At 35.6% G+C, this 20,583-nt stretch overlaps 1 protein-coding gene across 6 annotated transcripts in view; it reads right to left on the bottom strand.

The window, feature by feature from the left end:
• Positions 1-20,583, bottom strand: part of BRWD3 (bromodomain and WD repeat domain containing 3) — a 129,189-nt gene that overhangs the window by 11,381 nt on the left and 97,225 nt on the right. For 2 of the 6 annotated variants that reach the window (XR_008914623.1, XM_056809203.1), the window contains exons 32-39: positions 20,209-20,334; positions 20,018-20,117; positions 18,596-18,652; positions 17,403-17,540; positions 15,152-15,304; positions 14,185-14,348; positions 3,502-3,599; positions 2,594-2,773 (exon numbers count right to left, since the gene is read on the bottom strand). Coding sequence is in view for 5 of the 6 variants with exons in the window: in XM_056809203.1 (XP_056665181.1) it covers positions 2,594-2,773; positions 3,502-3,599; positions 14,185-14,348; positions 15,152-15,304; positions 17,403-17,540; positions 18,596-18,652; positions 20,018-20,117; positions 20,209-20,334 (1,016 nt within the window). In the remaining variant the exon portion in view is untranslated. The remainder of the gene's footprint in view (positions 1-2,593; positions 2,774-3,501; positions 3,600-14,184; positions 14,349-15,151; positions 15,305-17,402; positions 17,541-18,595; positions 18,653-20,017; positions 20,118-20,208; positions 20,335-20,583) is intronic. The other 4 variants (XM_056809204.1, XM_056809205.1, XM_056809207.1 and 1 more) reach the window with 4 other exon arrangements.

Genomic DNA, 20,583 nt, shown 5'->3' with positions numbered 1-20,583 from the left:
AGCATGTTTGTAGGCAGCAGTGAAGCAGCCAGTATCCAGAGATTAACAACTTATGAGAGAGTGGTAACAAGAGGGTGCAACATGTTTGAAGAAGACTAGGTGAAATGGGATTGAGGGTGCCTTTGGAGGACTTTGCCTTTGCAAAGGGAAAGGCCACCTCTTCATATGAGATGGGGTGAAGGAAGAGAGTGGAGAGAGACATCTGAGGGAGCTGAGATAAAAGAGATGGGGCAAAGAACTGGTAAATGGCCTCTTTTTTCCCCCAGAAAAGTATGAGACTAGGTTCTCATGAGAATGAATATCATGAATGGCTACAGAAGGGGTAAAGATTTTTGGAGAAGTTGCAGTGTGAGTAGGATAGTGAGTCAGTAAGAGAGATTTAAAAAGGATTGCCTTGCTGCAGTGAGGACTCAGCCAAGATTCATTAGGCAACCTAAACTTGCAGTGGACCCATTCAGCAGTTTTATGATATTTTCCATCTCTAATCACTAGCATATCAACAGAAAGAGACTTTCAGGGAATTAACTTAGGGGTGGGAATACAAGCCATATTCAATGACTTCAAATAAAAAGAAAAGTAGTAGTGGTAATAGGTTCTAAATTGAAAATCTGTGAATCTCCCCTCTTTTAACCTTAGACCATTTAATTTATGTAAAATTTATTCATTTAAACATCACAATAATTTTTTCCTCCATGAAGTTTCTTGACATATTGAATAAATGGAGATTTTGAACCTTTGACTTCATTCCCCAGAAGTCCTTAGTATTTCCCAAAATTCCCTGTAATCTCTCCTGTGTCTCCACATTGGTGAGATCACATTATTGGTATTTAAGTTCTCTTGTTCTCTTTTTGACATGCGACCGGGCAGAATTCAGGCAGTTCTTTTGCTGTAGTTATTATTACTAAAACTTTATAAAATATAATATTTAGTTATTGTATATTAATTTTAATCTTTACAATATTATTTCCCAACAATTCTAATCTTATAGGTCTCAGTGATGGACCTCCTCATTTGATAATTTTTTTTACTTATCTGGAATAATTAATTCCTCTTAAGTTCTCCTTTCAAATCATAATTTGTTAGAAAACAATCCCTGGCCATTTGCTCCCAGTCAAGTCACTCAAACAAAATTTATAAAGCACTTGCTGTATGGAGAACACCATGCAAGGTGCTGGGAAGTTTAGGTGAAACACAGTCTTTGCCCTCTTGGATCTTAGACTTTAGTAGGGGGATGAAACACAGATAATGACAACCATAGTATATAAAACCAAATGAATTCTGATGAGCAGTCTAGTGAAGACAGGTATTAGTTACTGAAGGTCGGTGAAGCCCTTGGGTAAAATATAGTGTTTCAGTTGGCTTTTGAAGAATGTATAAGAATTTTAAAAGAGGAAGATGAGTGTGAGCAAAGGATGGAAGGGAGATGATACAGTGTATGTATAGAGGGTGAAGAGAACTCTGGTGTGGCTAGAATACATACGAAAGAAAAACCTAATCATGTAAGCCTTGAAAATGAATGACACTGGGGCTTTAAATGCTAAGGAAAGGCATTGATTTTTATACTCAGTAGGCAATAGGGAGCCACATGAGGTTTTTTAGCAGAACAATATAATCAGTTTTATCTAAGAAAGATTATTGTGTCATCCATAGGAAGAAAAGAAGAAAGGAAGCAAAGATAAAGAACTCCTATTAGAAGGCTATTACAGTTGTAAAGAAGAGCGTAATGAGTGGTTTTGATCTCCCCCCACTTCCTTGTTTTCTTAATTTCCTTTAAAAACAATTCATTGTTACATAGCATGGCTATCTGGGATAGGGAAGAGAAATACTAGGGGAGATTTAGGCAACGGAAAAATAAAAGTTATCAGTAAAAATTTATTAAAAACAAAAACAAACACCCCCCCCCGCCCAAACCAAACAAATATATGGATATGAATGATGGAGGAATAGCCAAAGAAATCCCTAAGGATATAGATATGGGAGATGGTTTTGTTTGATATTTTAAATTTAGATGCTAGTACAAAAGCAAATTCTTGTCGATATCTAGAGATGGAAAAGATAAAACTATATACTTTAGCCAAATTAGGTACTATTAAATTATTTAGGCTAGCAATTATAGGGAACACTATAAATTTAGGTTCTCTATTACATATTAGAGGAAATCTTGTTTTTATACTTTAAATACATTAATTTTTAAATGAAATGTCATTGAAACAGAAATATTGCATTAAATTAATCCAAATTAAACAATCAACAAGTATTGACTAAGCAACTACTATTATGTACCAGGAACTGTCAAAAAATAGTCCCTGACCTTCAAAAGCTACTGAAAGGCACCAATTTACTCATTAATTTGTTTTGTTTTATTTTTTATAACCCTTAGTTTGTCTTAGAATCGATACCAAATACTAGTTCCAAGACAGAAGAGCAGTAAGGCAATGGGGGCCAAGTGATTGGCACAGGGTCACACAGCTAGGCAGTGTCTGAGGCCAGTTTTGAACCCAGGACTTCCTGACTCTGGGACTGGTGCACTATCCTTAGCTGCTCTGAAAGACGCCAATTTAAAGAAGAAATGCTGTGATTATTTATATCCTACCTTTTTGAGCTGATATAACTTTACCCCGGGACGATGTACTTCTCCTTGAATCACTACTATTTCCATTTTGGTTTTGGATGTTTGAACTCGCAGATGAACTTTGTCCTTCAATGGCTTCATTAACTGTATATTTAACAGGATCGTCACCAGGTTCTGAAACTTCAATTTCAAGAGAATGCACTGTTAAGGAGAGAGCAGCAATAAATTATCAGATCTCTACAACTATTTAGGACCTGAACAAATGACTCACATCTAGCCTTTGACACTTTCTAGCTGTGTGACCCTGGACAAGTCACTTAACCTCTCCTGCCTAGCCCATACAGCTCTTTCTGCCTTGGAACACAGGATTGATCCTAAGATGGAAAGTAAGGGTTTAAAAAAAAAGATGACTCAGTGGGTCCTGCTAGTTTTGTATTTAAAATGGCAGTTCCAAATTTGATTACAATTCTATTCAACATCAAAGTACTCAGAAAGCTCTTGGTCAACGGTGTTTATGCAAATAAATTGCACTCATTCCCCCACAATAAACCCCTAATTTCTCCTGTTTCAAAATTAGTCCAAACTCTATGTGATAACACTAACAAATTATCTAGTGGGAGAGTCTAAATAATTAAGTCTGTAAGCTTCTCAGATGGCGATCGGATCTAGTCAAAACTCTTCATTTCTCGAGGTAAATGGGACTGAGCAGTTAAATACCTAGCTAACAGAAGCACAAGATTTAAGGTGTTTGGGGCTGCAGAGGCCAACCTCATTTTACAGCAGAGGAAGCTAATTCACCTAGTCAGATGGTAAGTAATAGGCAGCTCTTCAAAGGATAGGAGCACACTGTAGTCAGGGCTAGAACCTCTTAGGTCATACTTTTTCAAGCCAGTACTTGATGGAATTGGAAAACAAATGAGCATTTTTACCATGAGATGAGACAGAAGAGCTAGTCCAGGTCAAAGGCAGTGAGGTATTTTGGTCAGTTGGAGAATTGGTCTTCAGTTGTTTCCGTTTTCCTTTTGGACTAAAACCAAGAATATTCAATCATAAGTAGATGCTCTGGGTTTGAAATGTACAACAAAAATATTTTTAGCATGAGAACATTTAGGAAATGCCCCCCAAATACCTATTTTGGTAAAGTTAAATGATATATTTCCAAATAGTATTAAATTTGACAGATTCTAGTAATAAATGAAATAATAATAACTAGCATTTATATGGCACTTTAAAATGTATCGAGTACTTGCACACACACACACACACACACACACACACACACACACACACACACACACAATTATCACAATAATCCTGCGAGGTAGGGTTCATTTTATTAACTATTTTGACAGATGAGGAAACTGAGGCTGAGAGCTTAAGTGAGTGACTTGTCTAGAGGCACACATTAAGTGCCTAAGGCAGGATTTGAGTTTTGATCATCTTGACTCTTAAATGCAAAGATACCTATTGTGTCACCTCGCGGAATTATCAGTGGATTGATTCATTTTCAATCACCCCATTTGGGGTCTAGAAGTATAAAGGGACCCATGCCTGAGAACTCTAGTCTATCCTTTACTTGGGCACAAAGAATTACAAAAATCTGACAATCTGTCAATATCGTCATGAATTGGAATAAAAATCTATAGGGGAGTACTTTTTAAAAGTATAAAGCATAAGGAAGGATGAACTGGCCAAGAAGGCAGAGTAGGAGGAAGCAATTTTGCCCAAATCTCTCACAACTCTTCTACAAAGATCTAGAAAATGTACCACACGGAAGGAGTCCTGACTAGGAAATTCAAAGAAAAAAATCTCCAAGTAAATCCTTTTCCCAGCTTAGATTGGCAGAGGAATACAGAGAGGTCCATGCACAGGCTTTAGCCAGGAGTATTCAGTGGGACCTTCCAGTATGGGACATGAACAAGGGTTTACAGTTGTGTATTAGGAAGAAAAGAGGTCGCAGATCCTGCATAGATGAGACAGTCTTTGTGTGGGTAATAAGATCCGATACTATCTGGTAACTCTGTCACTCAAACCCTAAAGATCTAGTTCCGTATGAGAAGAGGAACTGCACCTAGAGGTGGTAGTCCAGGGAGGGAAGCAATGACATTGCTGAGTCTGAATCTTGAACACTGGCAGTCAGTACATTCTGAAGTCTATGGTGAAATGACCAGAGCAGGGAGACCAGAACAAAAAAAGAGTCCATAGTTCTGTCACTCTGAACCTGCAGGACCATCTAGTTGGCTGATGATGGCTGAATCCTGAAACAGTCTATCTATCCAAGCTTACCTAGCTGCTTTAAACCAGGAGCAAGCTCATAGTTATATTGCTGAGATCAAAACTTTTAGGTTGGCAAGTTATAGAAATTAGAACAGGAAGACAACATTCAGGATTTCGCCTATATTATATCACTTGGGCAGCATCAGGGGACAGCTGGGTGGCTCGGGATGGAGAGCCAGGAGGGAGAACACAGGAAGTCCTAGGTTCAAATCTGACCTCAGACACTTCCTAGCTGTGCGATCCTGGGCAAGTCACTGAACCCCCATTAGCTAACCCTTACTACTCTTCTGCCTTGGAACCAATCCACAGTATTGATTCCAAGATGGAAGGTAAGGGTTTTAAAAAAAGAAGGAAAAGAAAGCAGCATCAAAGTTAGACCAGCCTTGCCCTTCAGAAGTGCTCAGAGACCAGCCCTAACATAAAACAGAAAGTCAGGAAGTAGGCAGGAAGAATAAGCAAACAAAAAAAGAATGTCACTATAAAAATGTATTATGGTGAGAGGGATGCTCAAGACATAAACTCAGAAGAGAATGGCTTCAAAATAACTACAAACAAAACCTAGAAGAAAACAGACCCTGGACACATCAGAATTGTTGGAAGACATGAAGCAAGAGTTGACTAATAATAATAATAATAATAATAATAATAATAATAATAATAATAATAATAATAGCAGTACTTACATAGCACCTATATACCAGGTACTATGCTAAGTGCTCTACAATTATTATCTTATTTGGTCTTCACAATAAACCTAAGAAGTAGGTGCTATTACTATTCACCATGTAAGTAAACAGAGGCAAAGAGTGGCTTGTCCAGGGTCACAGGCCAAATATGAACTGAAATCTTCCTGATCCCAGGCTTAGTACTCTCTATACCACACCATCTAGCAGCCCAAAGAAATCATTTAAAAAGAGCTTACATTTGTTTAAAAACAATTAAATAGTAACAGTTAAATGCAAATGAAATAAGACTATTAAGAGGAAAAAGTAGGGAAATCTATAGACGAAAGCATTGAAAAAGGAACTAGAAGAGACCAAAAGAAGCCAATGATTTACATGAGATAAGAAATATCAAAACAAAGTCTGAAAAATAGATGACAACATAAGATATCTCTCGGTAAAGACAACTGGCCTGGAAAACACCAAGGAGAAAAAATATAAGAATCACCGTATACCTGGAAGCCACGATCAAAAAGAGCTTAGACATTGTATTTCAAAGAAATCATAGAACTGTCCAGAGCTCACAGAACCAGAGAGCAAATGAAAAAAAGGATGCATCTGTTATCTACTGTGAGAAACTCTAAAATGAAAACTCCCAAGAACATTTCCAAGGAACCATTAGAGCTCAAATCCAGAGCTTTGAGATCAGAGAAACGATACTGCAAGCAGACAGAAAGATCATTCAAGTACTGAAGAGCCACAGAGAGGACCACACATCATTGAACAGCCACCACTGTGAAGTAGGGGAGAATTTGGAATACAAATATTCTAGAGGTAAAAGATAGAGGGCTGTAGTCAAGAATAATTTACCTAACAAAATAGCAAAATTATATGGGGAAAAAACAGACTTTTAATGAAACAGAAAACTTCCAAGCATTCTTGATGAAAAGACCAAAACAGTGTAGAAATTGTGAGGATCAAGTTCAGGAGTAGAGAAAAAAAGGTAAATATGAATGAAGAATCATAAGGGACTAAACAAGAATAAACTATCTGCATTCAAATATGAGGAGATGATACATGTGTCCCCTCTAAACCCTACCATTATCAGTAGTCACAGAGAGAGTTTAATTAGACAAGCGGCTCTGTTGTCTTGAAGAGACAGTCTTCCAGAGAAGACTGGAAATAAAGAGAAAGAGGAATATGCTTGGGGAGTATGAGGAGGGGTTTCACGAAAATGAACTCATAAGCAAAATGTGTAAGTATCTATAAGGATAAAGAGGAGGTGGGGGGAACTGCTTGTATAGTTGGAAATGCATGAACCCCTAAAAACTACATTACCTACAATTCCTTTCTGTATTACCCGATCATATTTAAATTTGCTAGGACTCCTCCCTCTCTCTCTTCTTCCTCTTCCACACTGTCGAGTTAGGCAGGTTTTACTCTAGCTTTTTATTTCAAGTTATTATTAACTTTTAAAATGCAATAATTATTGTATATTAATTTAAAAACCCACATGCTGATATCTTCAACATCACTCATTTGAACTAGCCTGTTGGTTGTCTCTCGAACCGAGGATGACGATTGTCTTTGTGTGTTTTTGTGCACAAAGACACTTGTGCATGAAGATTTAAGTGGAAAAGTCGATGCACAGAGACAGTCCCACTCTCTCGGCGTTGGAAGCCTGGGTCCAGTGGCACGAAAAGTCGTTACACCTGGAGACTTCACCCACGACCCTGAGATTAAGAGTCTCATGCTCTACCGACTTTGAACTAGCCAAAGGACAGTAAAATACATATGTATACACAAAGGCATAGAAAGAAAGATAGACAGACACACAGACAGAAAGGGGAAATGGGGAAAGGAGGATAAGGATTAGTACTAGACAAGACAAAATCTAAAGAAGGCACAAAAATATTTCAAGCTCTTGTTGAAAAGCCAAAGAAGGAAGAATTTGAGGAGCTATGCACAAATTGGGGAAGAGTTGAGCAAGCTATGGTATATAAATGTAATGTAATGTTATTGAGCTCTAAGAAATCATGAGGAGATGGCTTCAGAAAGACCTGGGAAGAGTTTTATGAACTGATATTGAGTGACAGGAACAATTTATACAAAGTCAACAATAAGGTAAAGATGAAGAACTTGGAAAGACTTGGCAACTCTGAACAACCATGATTCCACAGGGCTAATGATCAGACATGCTCTCTACCCTTCTGACAGAAAGATGAAGTACTCAGAAAGGAGAATGAAATAGATATAGATATAGATATATAGGACGTGGCCAATGTAGAATTTCTTTTTTTCTTAACGTGTTTTTAAGATTTCATTTTTCTTTTGTTCTCAACTAGAGGAGGGAGAGGGAGGGAAGGAAGATATTTGCTCCTTGAAAATAAAATCCAAAAAAAAATTTTAAAAGAAAATTGCCCATCTAAAAGCTTTTTTATGATACCATATGTAAATAATGGTGAGATAAATTTTGATATTGTGTACTGAGGTGAATTTGGAGCTAGACTAGATCCAATAAATAAGGATTTTTTTGCTTTCATTGCTTTCAACTAGGAGAAATGCCTATAATAAGGCACCATAGGTCTCAATTGGTAGGACTATTTTGCTGAATAAATTTTATCAATATCTGTGATGAAAAATATAGTATTATCATGGGGATAATTAATTATTTTAGATTTTTTGATCAATATTCAAAGAGGTGATTATGGACTGAAACTTTGTGTCAAATCTAATAATATGAAATTTAAATGACAGAACAGTTCCTATTTTTGTATTTATAACACTTTAAGGTTTGCAATGGACTTTACACATCTCATTCTATCTTTACAATGATCTATATTTATCCTAATATTATAAATGGGAAAATTGAGGCTTAGAGAATTTAAATAACTTATTCAATGTCACACAGCTAATGCAAAATTTGAACTGAAGTCCAAGTGTATCTATTAGGCCACATGATCCTCTATTTATGTTTGTATTCCACTGCCTACTCAGGAAGAAATCAATGTATGCAAGAAGTAACTTATATAAAAATAAACAAACAAAACAAACAAATGACAGACAGACAGACAGACAGACAAAAAAAGAAAGTTGCCCAGATTTCTTTGAACCAGAAGGCAAAGTGGAAACTGAAAGAATTCATCAATAAATTCATCCTAAAACAAACCTTAAAATGAGTATTTCTAGGAAAATCACAATAAAAACTCAGAGATTCCAGGACAAGAAAAAATTATTGTAAGCATCCAGAACAATGCAAGTATCAATGAACCATGGTCAGGATCACATGATTTAGTAACAACCTTTATAAAAGAGAAGAAAGCTTGGCAAAGGATAGCAATGTGTGACTTACTTAAGAATTACTTACCTGGAAAGCATAAATCTAAACCATGGGGGAAAAACGAATCTTTAATAAAATAGAGGGCTTTCTAAACATTGCTGGTTAAACAACAACAACAACTTGAGCTGAATAGGAACTCTGAAATATGAACAAACAATTATAAGAGTCTAAGCAATGATTAATGAGTGATATTCTAATATGGGGCGATTATACACGTGATCACTCAGAACCCCATCAAGGGTCATAGAGGGAAGTCTAATAAGATGCAGAGACTACTTTTTTATGTTTTGATAATCTTAAAAGGAAGGAAAAGGAGGAGAAAAAAATACATGGGAGAAGGAAAAACAAGAATGGGCAAATTATCTCAAATATGAAGAATATGCAAGTGTAAGAGTACAATCCATAAGGGATAAGGGAATAAGCTGACACTACATGATACATGGATGCAGAAATTCAATTAATTCAACAGGAAAGAGGAGGAACTGGAAGAAGTAAGAAAACTGAGTTAGTTCTAAGCAAAAGAAACTATGAAATATGGATCACATAGTGGATTTAAAAGGAAATTAAAAATAAGAACATGTAAGTAGGCTCATGATGAAGTAAAGTGAAAAGGGGCGGGGAAGGAGAACAGAAGCAGGCTAAAGAAAAGTTACTTCTTTATAAAGAGGTGATACAAAACAAAGTAGAAAAAAGATAAAAAGAATATACTTCATAATCCTAATGATCTCATTCTTCAGAAAGCAGAATCCAACAATATGTTCTTTATAGGAAACAATTTGAAACAAACATGCACAAAGAGTTAAAATAAGAGGCTGGGGAAAAATTCTCTTATGTTTCAGCTAACATTTTTAAAAAGGCAAAGGTACAATCATGCTCTCTGACAAGGCAATAGCGAAAACAGACTTTAATGTATGCTTTTCAAATTTAGACAAATTTGCTACTCCTCTCCCTCCCAAAGTGTTATACAAATTTATACAAATTAGAGGAGAAAGTGCTACGGTCATTATTACCTTAGAATAAAAAGTACACGTGATCTTGGCTATGCACAAAATAAAAAGTACACGTGATCTTGGCTATGCACGACACCTTTATAAAAAGTGATCGTGTGTTAGGGCATGATAACCTCACAAAAGCATAAAAGTAGAAATGTTAAAGATAATGACATGATAACAAAATTGTTGAGATGCAGTCAAAATGGTCCTTAAGGGACATTTTAATCTTTAATGCAAAAATGTTATCAGTAGAAAAGAGAAAGAACAGAGCAACAAAATGGTCAGGCAACTACAAAAAAAAAAACCCCACCCAAAAATGAAACCCTCAAAAAGCAACAAATGACAAAAACTAATTAAGTAGCAAAACAGTGATCTTCAAAATCAAAGAAGAGATTCGCAAAACATAATTGATTAATGAATGAAAATAAGAGCTGGTGTTCTGGTGAAAAAAAAAAGATAAACACAAATTTTAAAAAGATTTAAAACGTGTTTTTTGAAGGGGATTTGGTTTCTAAACCAAGGAGAGACAAACAGGGGTGGGGTGGGGAGTCACAGTGGGGAACTCTATACAAATATCCATAATGAATATTGATGCAAAAATTCTAAATAAGATAGCATGGAGGTTGCCATAGCAACACATTGCAAGCTATCCATAATGACCAGATTGAATTTATACCAAGAATGCAGTGTTGGTCTAATATTGAGAAAAGGAAAAAATGGAATTAAGTAAAGGAAACAAGCATTTACTAAATGTTTACTATGTGCAGGGTACTGTGAAGGCTCTGAACACAATAAATCAGATTACTAACAAGAACAAAAATCCTATTATTAATATAGAAAAAAAAAAGAAAGCTTTTAACAGACGACAATACATATTCCTGGGAAAAATAATAGATGGCCTTGTGACAAATGGATCATTCCTTAATCTATGTATTATCTGTTTTAAAATAAAAAGTCGGAATTATGTATCATGGGAATAAAGTTCATGGCTTTACCACCATCGATATTTAATACAAGGCTTGAAATGCTATGGCTTTGAGAGAGAAATAAACCTAGGCAAATGGGACATAAAATGACATTGCTAACTAACAATTAAATGAAACAATAACTTTATCTTATTTGCAGGATGCAAAATAAATCTATATCATTAGCATTTCTACATATTACCAAAAAATTATAGGAAGAAGCAAAAGAAAAATTCCATTTAAAATAACTATAGAATGCATAAAACATTTGGGACTCTATTTACAAAGGCATACATAAAAACTACATGAATGTAATAGAAGCAACAAGGTGGCACTGTGGCTAGAGAACTGGACCTGGGTTCAGGAAGACCGGAATTCAGATCTGCCCTAAAAAGAGACTTCCAAGCTGTGTAACCTTGGGTTAGGGTTAGGCTTAACCTGTCTGCTTCAGTTTCCTGATATGTAAGATGAAGACAATAATTGTACCAACCTCCTAAGGCTGTTGAAAGGATAAAATTTGTAACAGATTGGAAGAGAGACCTAAATAATTGGAGACCTTAATTGCTCAGGGAAAGACCAAGTCAATATAATGCCTAGATAGCATAAACTATTTTATTTATTCAGGACCACACTAATCACACAAAAGGGTCACTGAGAGCTAGGAAAAAAAACCCAAGGAAATACATTTGGAAGAATAAAAATTCTAGAATGGACATAATGAAGAATAAAAAACAGCAAAGGTGGTCTATCTTCCAGAACCAGATCTCAAATCATACTACAAAGTAGTAAAGTAGTGGATACAAAGTAGTGGATAAGAAAGAAGGAGAGAAGAAGTCCAGTGGTTGATAAACTTATAAATCCAGATATTGGGGTAAGAACTCACCAAATGATGAAACTAGAAAACGTTCGGGCAGAAAATAAGAATATCCCAATATCTACATGACTAAGACATAAACAGGGTGACATGAGAAAAGGGGGTTCAAGAAAGAAGCAACTCTTCAGATCTATGGATACAGCAAAGTGTTCCTGACCAAACAAAAGGAGAGAGGATTACAAAGGATAAAAGGACAATTTTGATTACAAAACTGGGTTTCAGGGTGAAGTAGATTTTTTTCCACTAAAAATAATAAATTACAAAGCATGTCATCTTCAGCCCCAAACCCTGTCCCATGACAAAGGCACAACATGTATTTTTATAGGATGGGAAAATGGCATGGCTCCTAAGTAATACTTCTCAAGAATAAAATGAAACAACCTACCTACTTAAAAAGACATGATTATATCACAAATGCAAACCAATTTGTAGCATTAAATGATTGAGTAAAGCTTCTTAATTAATTGATTGCTTATTTTCAGATGAGTAACTCTTTACACTTGCTATGAAAGTTGGGGATAGGGAAAGGAACCAGACGTGTGATTTAAATGGTTTAAAGAACAGCCAGGTAAGGAAATTCCCCCTATCAATTCAGGTAGGCACCTTCTCTGGAATTAGTCTTAGAAAGTTGTTTAGAGTGCTGGTGTCAAATGCAAATAAAAAAAGATTCCTACAGTTGCATATTGAAATTTTGAAAACGACAAATCAGCATTATTTATGTAGTATTATTCTAATTTTGTCAAACATTTCTCAATTATGCTTTAACACCTCTTGCTAAGACACGTCCCACTGCCAGAACGGGGCCAAAATGAATTCTTAGCTTCAAAGATAGTTAGGAGCTGAAGCTCTTGTGATTCTTTTCTTTAAGTTGGATCTTTTTCATCAAGTTTTCCTTACACATGACCAATGATCAAAGGAGTAATTACCATTTCAGGTTAAGTTGTTACTGAATGTTATAGTCCAAACAAATACAGCCCAGCCCACATCTGTACAGTAGTGTAAGTATTTATAATGGGTAATACTTGTAGTATTTTATAATCTATTTATAATGTATAATGACACCTATTATGCAAAGTATGATAATATTTTGGGCTTATTTTCTCCTTTAAACTCAGTCTTTCATAGCCTCTCTCTTTCATTATCACAATAACTATCAGAGATAGAATGGGAAATGCATGGCAATTTCTTTGCTCATTGGTCACACACTGGTAAGACTATCAAGACTCCAGGTCTCCTAATTCCCAGGTCAGTGGTCTACCAATTGAACACCACAGGAAGAAAGCACTAGTGAAAGAAGTAAGGGTCACAAAAAAGGAACCCCAGAATCATTAACAATGTTCCTTTTGGGGCATGAATAGGCAATTTTAAGATAAAGAAATCAAAACTATCAATAAGCACATGAAAAAGTGTTCTAAATCTTTTTATAATAAGAGAGATGCAAATCAAAACAACTCTGAGGTACCACCTCACACCTAGCAGATTGGCTAACATGACAGCAAAGGAAAATAATGAATGCTAGAGGGGCTGTGGCAAAATTGGGACATTAATGCATTGTTGGTGGAGTTGTGAATTGATCCAATCACTCTGGAAGGCAATTTGGAACTATGCTCTAAGATTGCTTGCCCTTTGATCCAGCCATACCACTGCTGAGTTTATATCCCAAAGAGATCATAAGGAAAAAGACCTATACAAGAATATTCATAGCTGCGCTCTTTGTGGTGGCAAAAAAAATTAGAAAATGAGGGGATGCCCTTCAATTGGGAAATGGATGAACAAATTGTGGTATCTGTTGGTGATGGAATACTATTGTGCTCAAAGGAATAATAAACTGGAGGAATTCCATGGAGACTGGAAAGACTTCAGTGAACTGATGTAGAGTGAAATGAACAGAACCAGGAGAACATTGTACACAGAGACGGATATACTGTGGCACAATTGAATGTAATGGACTTCCCTACTAGTAGCAATACAATGATCCAAGACATTTGAGGGACTTATGAGAAAGAACACTATCCACATCCAGATAAAGAAGTGTGGTAGTAGAAACAGAGAAGAAAAACAACTGCTTGATCACATGGTTCGAAGGGGATGTAGACTAAACCATTACCCCAGTGCAAATATCAATAATATGGAAATAGGTCTTGATTAATGGCACATGCAATTGCACATTGGCTGTGGGAGGGGGGTGGGGGGAGAGGGAAAGAACATGATTCATGTAACCATGGAAAAATTGTCTTAATCAATAAAATTAAATTAAAAAAAGAAAAAAAACCACAATACTCCTTTTAGCTCTTAAATAAACTATTCCACATTAGACATGTCCTAAACAATGATGATGATGAATGAGTAGTAAAATGATTACCTATTATATACATAGTAAGCACTTGAGGGAAGAAAATGAAAAAAAACAGCAAAAGGAAAAGGACAGCAAAATTATTGGAGAGTTTGGTCAAATTATAACATGGTTCATTTATAATACGGAAAACAATGGTGTACAATTACCTTGATGCTCTGCTACTAGTTGGTGAACTACTGCTGCTCTGGAGGCGTTTTCTGTATGGGGGCTGTTTCCTCTTCTGACACTGGATGGTAGATTTATAATCAGAGATTATATTTTTAATATGATTTTCAAATAAGGCAGATAAGCGAAGAGTCATGCTGTAGATCTGAAACCAGGAAACAGAACTTAGTTCTATTAAAACAAAGACTATGAGTCAGCATCATCATTTCAGACAAAACTGATATTCAACACATGAAATTTCACTCACCAAAATGATAAATGAACTACAATCGAACCTATTTACATAGGACTATTTGGTGAGAAAAAGCATCATTGAAAATTGACTCCAGGTAAATATGATACCAGTGGAGAATATATTAAAAACTGCCTGTTTTGCTCCCTCTAATATATAATTTATATTATATGTATAGACATAAAGAGGGTATTGGGGAAATATTTAATGAAGTTAAAGTGCTAAAGGCTTAGAAGAGTGATCATACCCAACTATGGAAATGAGGGTAACAAAAAGAAGCCTACAGATTGTTCCAGTACTTCATTTTTGCTACATCACAATACCAACCACTTTTCTCCCAAATGATTTTTTTAAACCAAAACGTTAACACTTGCCTAATTTTCCTCTTACTACTTACTATTTATTGTCTTGATCTTTCTCTGACAGACTGAAGTACAATGTACAAACATGAATAGAAGGCAAGTGAAAGGAATACAAGTTAATTTAATATCACTGATATGCAAAAATACCTTAATATGCAACATGCATGCTCAATAATTCATGTTTTAGCAAAGATATTTCAAGTGACTAAGTTATTATCTTCATACAGCACCTTACTTAACTGTTTAAAAAGTGACAAGTTGCCTAGATGAGGTTCAAGGAATTTGGGGGGGGGGGAGGTGTTTTTGTTTTTTACAAAATGGTTAAAATAATTATTCCATGAAGAATACTCATACCCTTGACTTTTTATTAGGAGTATAAGCTTTTGAGTTGGTGAATATTAGGCGAACATCCTTATAAAATTCCAAAGGACTGGCATAGTTTCCTGCTTCCAAAGTTTCTTTCACAGTGCTGAAGTCCATAGGAGTGTCTATAATATCTTGATAATCCTAAAAGTATTAATGTATGTTATCATATCTAAATCTTGGCAACAGTGTTCAATAATACACATGAAGAGAGAGGTTTGCTTAGCATAACCATATACTTTATGACTTCCATTTTGTTTTAAACAGTACCACCCAAACCACCCTAAACATCCCAGTGTTTCCAAACCAAAACAACTATCAGATTTAGAGATCTCTGGAGCTCTTCCTAGAAGTACAAGACCAGGAAGGCCCTTAGCTCCTACTCCCATTGTCTGAAGATGAAAATGGCCGTGCAAGGATAAAATAGAGAATACCAATCATTAAGGAGGTTGGATTCCTTGACTCCATCTCTGTAGAGTTTCCAATGTGTAAAAAGATAGTAAAGTTTTCTAATAATCATATATTGCCAACCAATCCACTGCCCTCCCTGCTTCTAAAAGGCTTGCTCTATGGCATGGGACAATAGAAATAAACATTTTCAGGATTCAACTCACTACTACAAAGACTTACTGAGTAGGTTCAAGACTTCAACTTGAATGTTTTCAAGAAAACATTCCCTTACTGTTTCAGGTAGGGGAGGGGGGAATCAAAATCTTTAGCATAAAAGGCTCAAAATTAATTTCTCCCAGTCTATCTAGAATTTTGAAACAATAAAAACATTACATTCTCTGCAAAGAAGAAATCAGAAAGCAGTAAGAAAAAAAAATCCTCTTTAAAAAAAAGTTCCTCAACTTGGCCCTTCTTACCTTTAAGCGAGGGACTCAAAGGGCTCCAGATGAATCTTTTTGTTGTTAAAAAAAAAAAGTTAATTTCTATTCAAAATGGCTTTTAGGCAATCAATTCAGAATCTAAAAACCATAGAGAAAAAGAATTTTATAATTGTCAAAACCTGATGATTGAAAATCACAATCCAGGGCTTATCTAGGAATTCATAGGGAGGCAAATGCTGTTATCAGTACAACCTTAGCTCTTCTAAATAAACTTATGCTTCTCGGGAAATGGCCAAGAGAAATCTTCAAGTAGAATTCCAATAAACAGTAGATTGTAACCTTTTTCAGGGTTATGTTGTTTTTGTTTTTGTTTTGTTTTTTTTAAGAAGCAAAGAGAAAAAAATCAGAAAAGTGGGGAGAGTTTTGAAAAAATTATGAAAAGGTTCATTTTAATAAGGAAAAATCAGTTTTTAAAAAAGTTTGTTTTCCAAGAGGCTTTTTGATGCAAATGCTAAGAATAATGGGTTGTGGCAATCCTTTTCCTTGCTGCTGCTTACCCAAGCAGAACAGAGAGCACATACTATGTATTCAGATTGCCATTAAGAAAATATTAATGTTGACAATGCAACAGTTCCCAAATAAGAATGCTATACAGTAGCTACAAATGATCTTGAACCTTTCTTTCCTAGTTATTATGATATTATCCCAGAAGATAAAATGGATCTGTCCATCCAAAAAAAAAAAAAGGTCAAAGATTTGGAAGATTTAACAATTTTTGTTTTGAAAACGCCTTCCCTGAGCTAAAATGACATTTCTAAGAAAGAACTTGTGGATAGATGAAGATATCTTAGGAGTGATGAGTTGGGGGGAGAGGGTGTAATGAAGACCTTCTCAACCAAGAGGTCCATGAATTTACTCTTTTAAAATATTTTAATAAAGATTTGAAAATAATTGGTTTCCTTTGCTATTTTACATATAATTTTATGCATTTAGAAACATTATTCTGAGAGAGGAAGTCCACAGACTTCACACCAGACTGCTTTTTAAAAAACCCAATATAAATAACATCAGAAATAATTTCTAAGGTGACCTTTTTCCAATTTGCTTCTCTCGGCTAAAATGAAACGTGGTCATTATTGTATTGAAAATGTGTTTGGGATTGTACTAGGTAAAAAAGATCCATTAAGACTAAGCAGAACTGGAATAGTTTGTCATTTATTCACTCACTGTCTATAATGTGATAAAATCTACTGTACTGAAGTATAGAAAGAGTCTCAGGGTACAGAGTGTGATTTTCAGACTAGGCATACACAGGAATTCCACAAGTCAGTGACATTAGGAATTACATATGGAAAGTTCCTGTATATAGAGTGAGACAGCGCTGGTTCTCACTGAAGGAAGGACACACTTACCGGATAAGACAAATGATCAACTGGTTGTCGAAAGGGCTCAGAGTCTTCACGTTCATAAATGAGGCTCAAAAGTTCTTTACACTGTTTTACCCATTCAACAGGAGTTGCTTGGATGGAAGTTTTGGATGGGCATCTTACCTAGAAGTTTTATGGGAAACTACATTTAAAAGCTAAGATTATAGTGTATAACAGGGATTTGTACATATTAGGTCTGTGTTGGCGAACCTATGACATGCGTGCCAGAGGGGGCTGCTTTCCTCCCCCTCTCCATGCATGCCTGAAGACATTTCTCACAACAAATGACCCGCCCCTCTGCCCAGCAGCCCAATGGGAGCCCTTCATCCCTCCCTTGTTGGTGGTAAGGCAGGGGGCTCACATGTGGCTTGAGGGTTGTTGTTTGGGCACTCAGTCTCTAAAAGGTTTGCCACCATCACTGTACTAGATACTCAAAAACTTTTAGTGAAATGACCTTCATTAAAAAATTATTTTCCTAGTTTCTTAATTAACAATCAAAATAAGAGCAAGTAATTAAGGAAACATAATGCAATTTGTTGTTACATCATTTTTTGACACCTTTTCAGTCGTGTCCAACTCTTCATTGGGGTTTTTGTGGCAAAGGTACTAGAGTAGTTTACCATTTCCTTCTCCAACTCATTTTACAGTTGAGGAAACTGAGGCAAGCAAGGTTATGTGGTTTGCTCAGGATCACACAGCTAGGAAGTATCTAGACTATGTTTGCTCAGGATCACAGAGCTAGGAAGTATCTAAGACTAGATATGAACTTGCAAAGCTGAGTCTTCCTGCCTCCAGATGCAGCACTCTATCCACTGTGCCACCTAAATACCCAGGATAATAAAATGTTCTCCTCTTAAAATGGAGAAAAAAATAAGTGGGTTTACTGTTTTAAGAGTATACTTCATGGAATCTCCAAAAGGTAAAGAAGCACACTTGCAAGCCCCACATAAATCCCAGCAACTCAAGTTTTCCATTCTAACACTTAAAACAACATTTACTCTTTTTACTGAATCAACCCATTGTAGGTACATATGAATTTCACTTTATAATAAATATCCTTTTCATGAAGTCCCTTAGCTTTACAAGGAAAAATGCAACTTAAAGAAAGTTATATGTTTATTAGTGTGGAAAATTTTGAATAAAGTACTTCCTTCTCAGCAGTTAGCTCCTTTACTTACTGTTATTCCAGAGGATGTTCCAGGCCCATCAGAATCTAAATCTGGTGTTTCTACCACCTAGAAATTAAGAAAAGAAAATTATAATGAAAGTTTTCTAAACTACCTGAATAATTAATAATCTAAAGTAGCCAAAACAGTACTCAGAGTTTCCTTTCTTGGTGACAGTAAGAAAACAAAACAAAAAAAGGCTGCAGGGGGATAGTTTGAAAAAAATGCCTTTCTTCCTCTTCCCAACCTCCCTCTTTTTCCTCCTCCTCCTCCTCCTCCTCCTCCTCCTCCTCCTCCTCCTCCTCCTCCTCCTCCTCCTCCTCCAATATGAGTGGAAACAAGAAAAATCATTAGCACCAATCTCTTGATAGTTGGTTAAAAAGAGAAAGAAAGCTAAATATTCACATTATTCTGCCTATGTGCATGCAGAAATACATACACATAATTAGTGACTGGTTGATCTCAGTGCTTTAAGAAGTCAATTTTACTTAAGAAGAAAAAAAGAAACCCAATTCTAAAATGTGAATGTGTAGAAGTGTGGGCTACGATTTGAGGTTATACTACAGGAAACGGCTATTTTAACAAGAAAGAGGCCGAACTTATTAGAGCCATATGTATACATTTGGGCAGCTTCTAAAAATATAGGCCACGTGCCCCAGGAGGGATAAATAAAAAAGCCTCTCAAAACCAAGCCATAAATGAACTGAAACCAGAATAAATCCCTTATTATAAGATGGGGCCAATGAATAGCATTTATCCTCATTAATTTGGCAGTTAAATTCTGTGCCATTTTGCTGGAAGAAAACTTATTGTGATAGCCTAACCTGAAGCCATGTGCTAGGTGAAAAATAAAACACAAAATTATGTAGGATAATTATTTGTGCTTTGTGGTAATAAAAAAAAAATCAAATGGGATTTCCTATGATTTCCTAATTTTATGAACAACAGTATCTAAATCACTCAAGTAATACATAATTACATTTATCAGCTTCATCTATTTTCTAAGAATAGTGTAAGCTGTATACATTTGGGCAAATGAAGACATCTTATGAGGCCAATCAAAAGTCTGAAAACTAAGGTTAATATATGTTAAGCTTACACATACTATCCAACAAATAAGAAAATTCATACAAATTCGAAGTTAGTCCATGACCTACCAAATAAACACTAAGAATGTTAAATGCATTCATTTCAAAACTGTAAAAACTGAAACTTGATTCACTACAAGCTTTTAAGTCATAACACGTTAATAGCTCACCTGTCTCTGAACACTAGCAACTTTGAAATGTTCCTTCAAAATATGGGTGGGAGTTTGAATGTTAAAAAGATTCAGATGTTGATCAGAAAAGTTGATAATAGCCAACTAAACATATGTTTCATCTTTTTTTGTTTCAAGCAACATTCCAGATTATTCACTTTTTCTGACATTCTTACCTCATTGCTAACATCCTGGTCCCCATCTTCCTCAGTACTTATCAAATCTTCTGCCTTAACTTTATTATATGTAGACAGAATATCGGTACAGCTCTGATCACTGCAAAACAAAAGGGCAAACCAAAATGTGTTTCATGACAATTTAAAATCAAAAAAAGCTGTCCTTATGAGAAATCCAATTATTCTCTTACCCGATAAAGCGAAGCAAAACATCAGTTACAACTTTGGCTGCTTTAACTATAGGGCTGTTGGGCTCATTGAAAGTTCTAGCATTGTGCTCAATATATCGTACCTCCCACATCAATGCTGATATTCTCCTGATAAAAGGGAAAATGACCTGTTAGTTGCCAATAGTAAGTAGGCTTATGCCAGTATTTTAGAGATAAAAACCATGTGAAACAACACTCTGTATAATATACCAAGTGATCAAATTAATGTACATGACATATTCAAACAAAAGAAATTTGTGTGACCATGTAACCCAAGGTATGTGGCTATGGTACCAGAATCTTAGACTAAATGCCAAATAAGAATGAACACAGTATGTTCAGGGTAAGAAGTGATTT

Source organism: Monodelphis domestica, chromosome X (assembly GCF_027887165.1).
Source record: "Monodelphis domestica isolate mMonDom1 chromosome X, mMonDom1.pri, whole genome shotgun sequence".
NCBI classification, from domain to species: Eukaryota; Metazoa; Chordata; class Mammalia; order Didelphimorphia; family Didelphidae; genus Monodelphis; species Monodelphis domestica.
The sequence above is the reverse complement of the archived record's forward strand: the minus strand, read 5'-3'. Positions and strand labels throughout refer to the sequence as shown.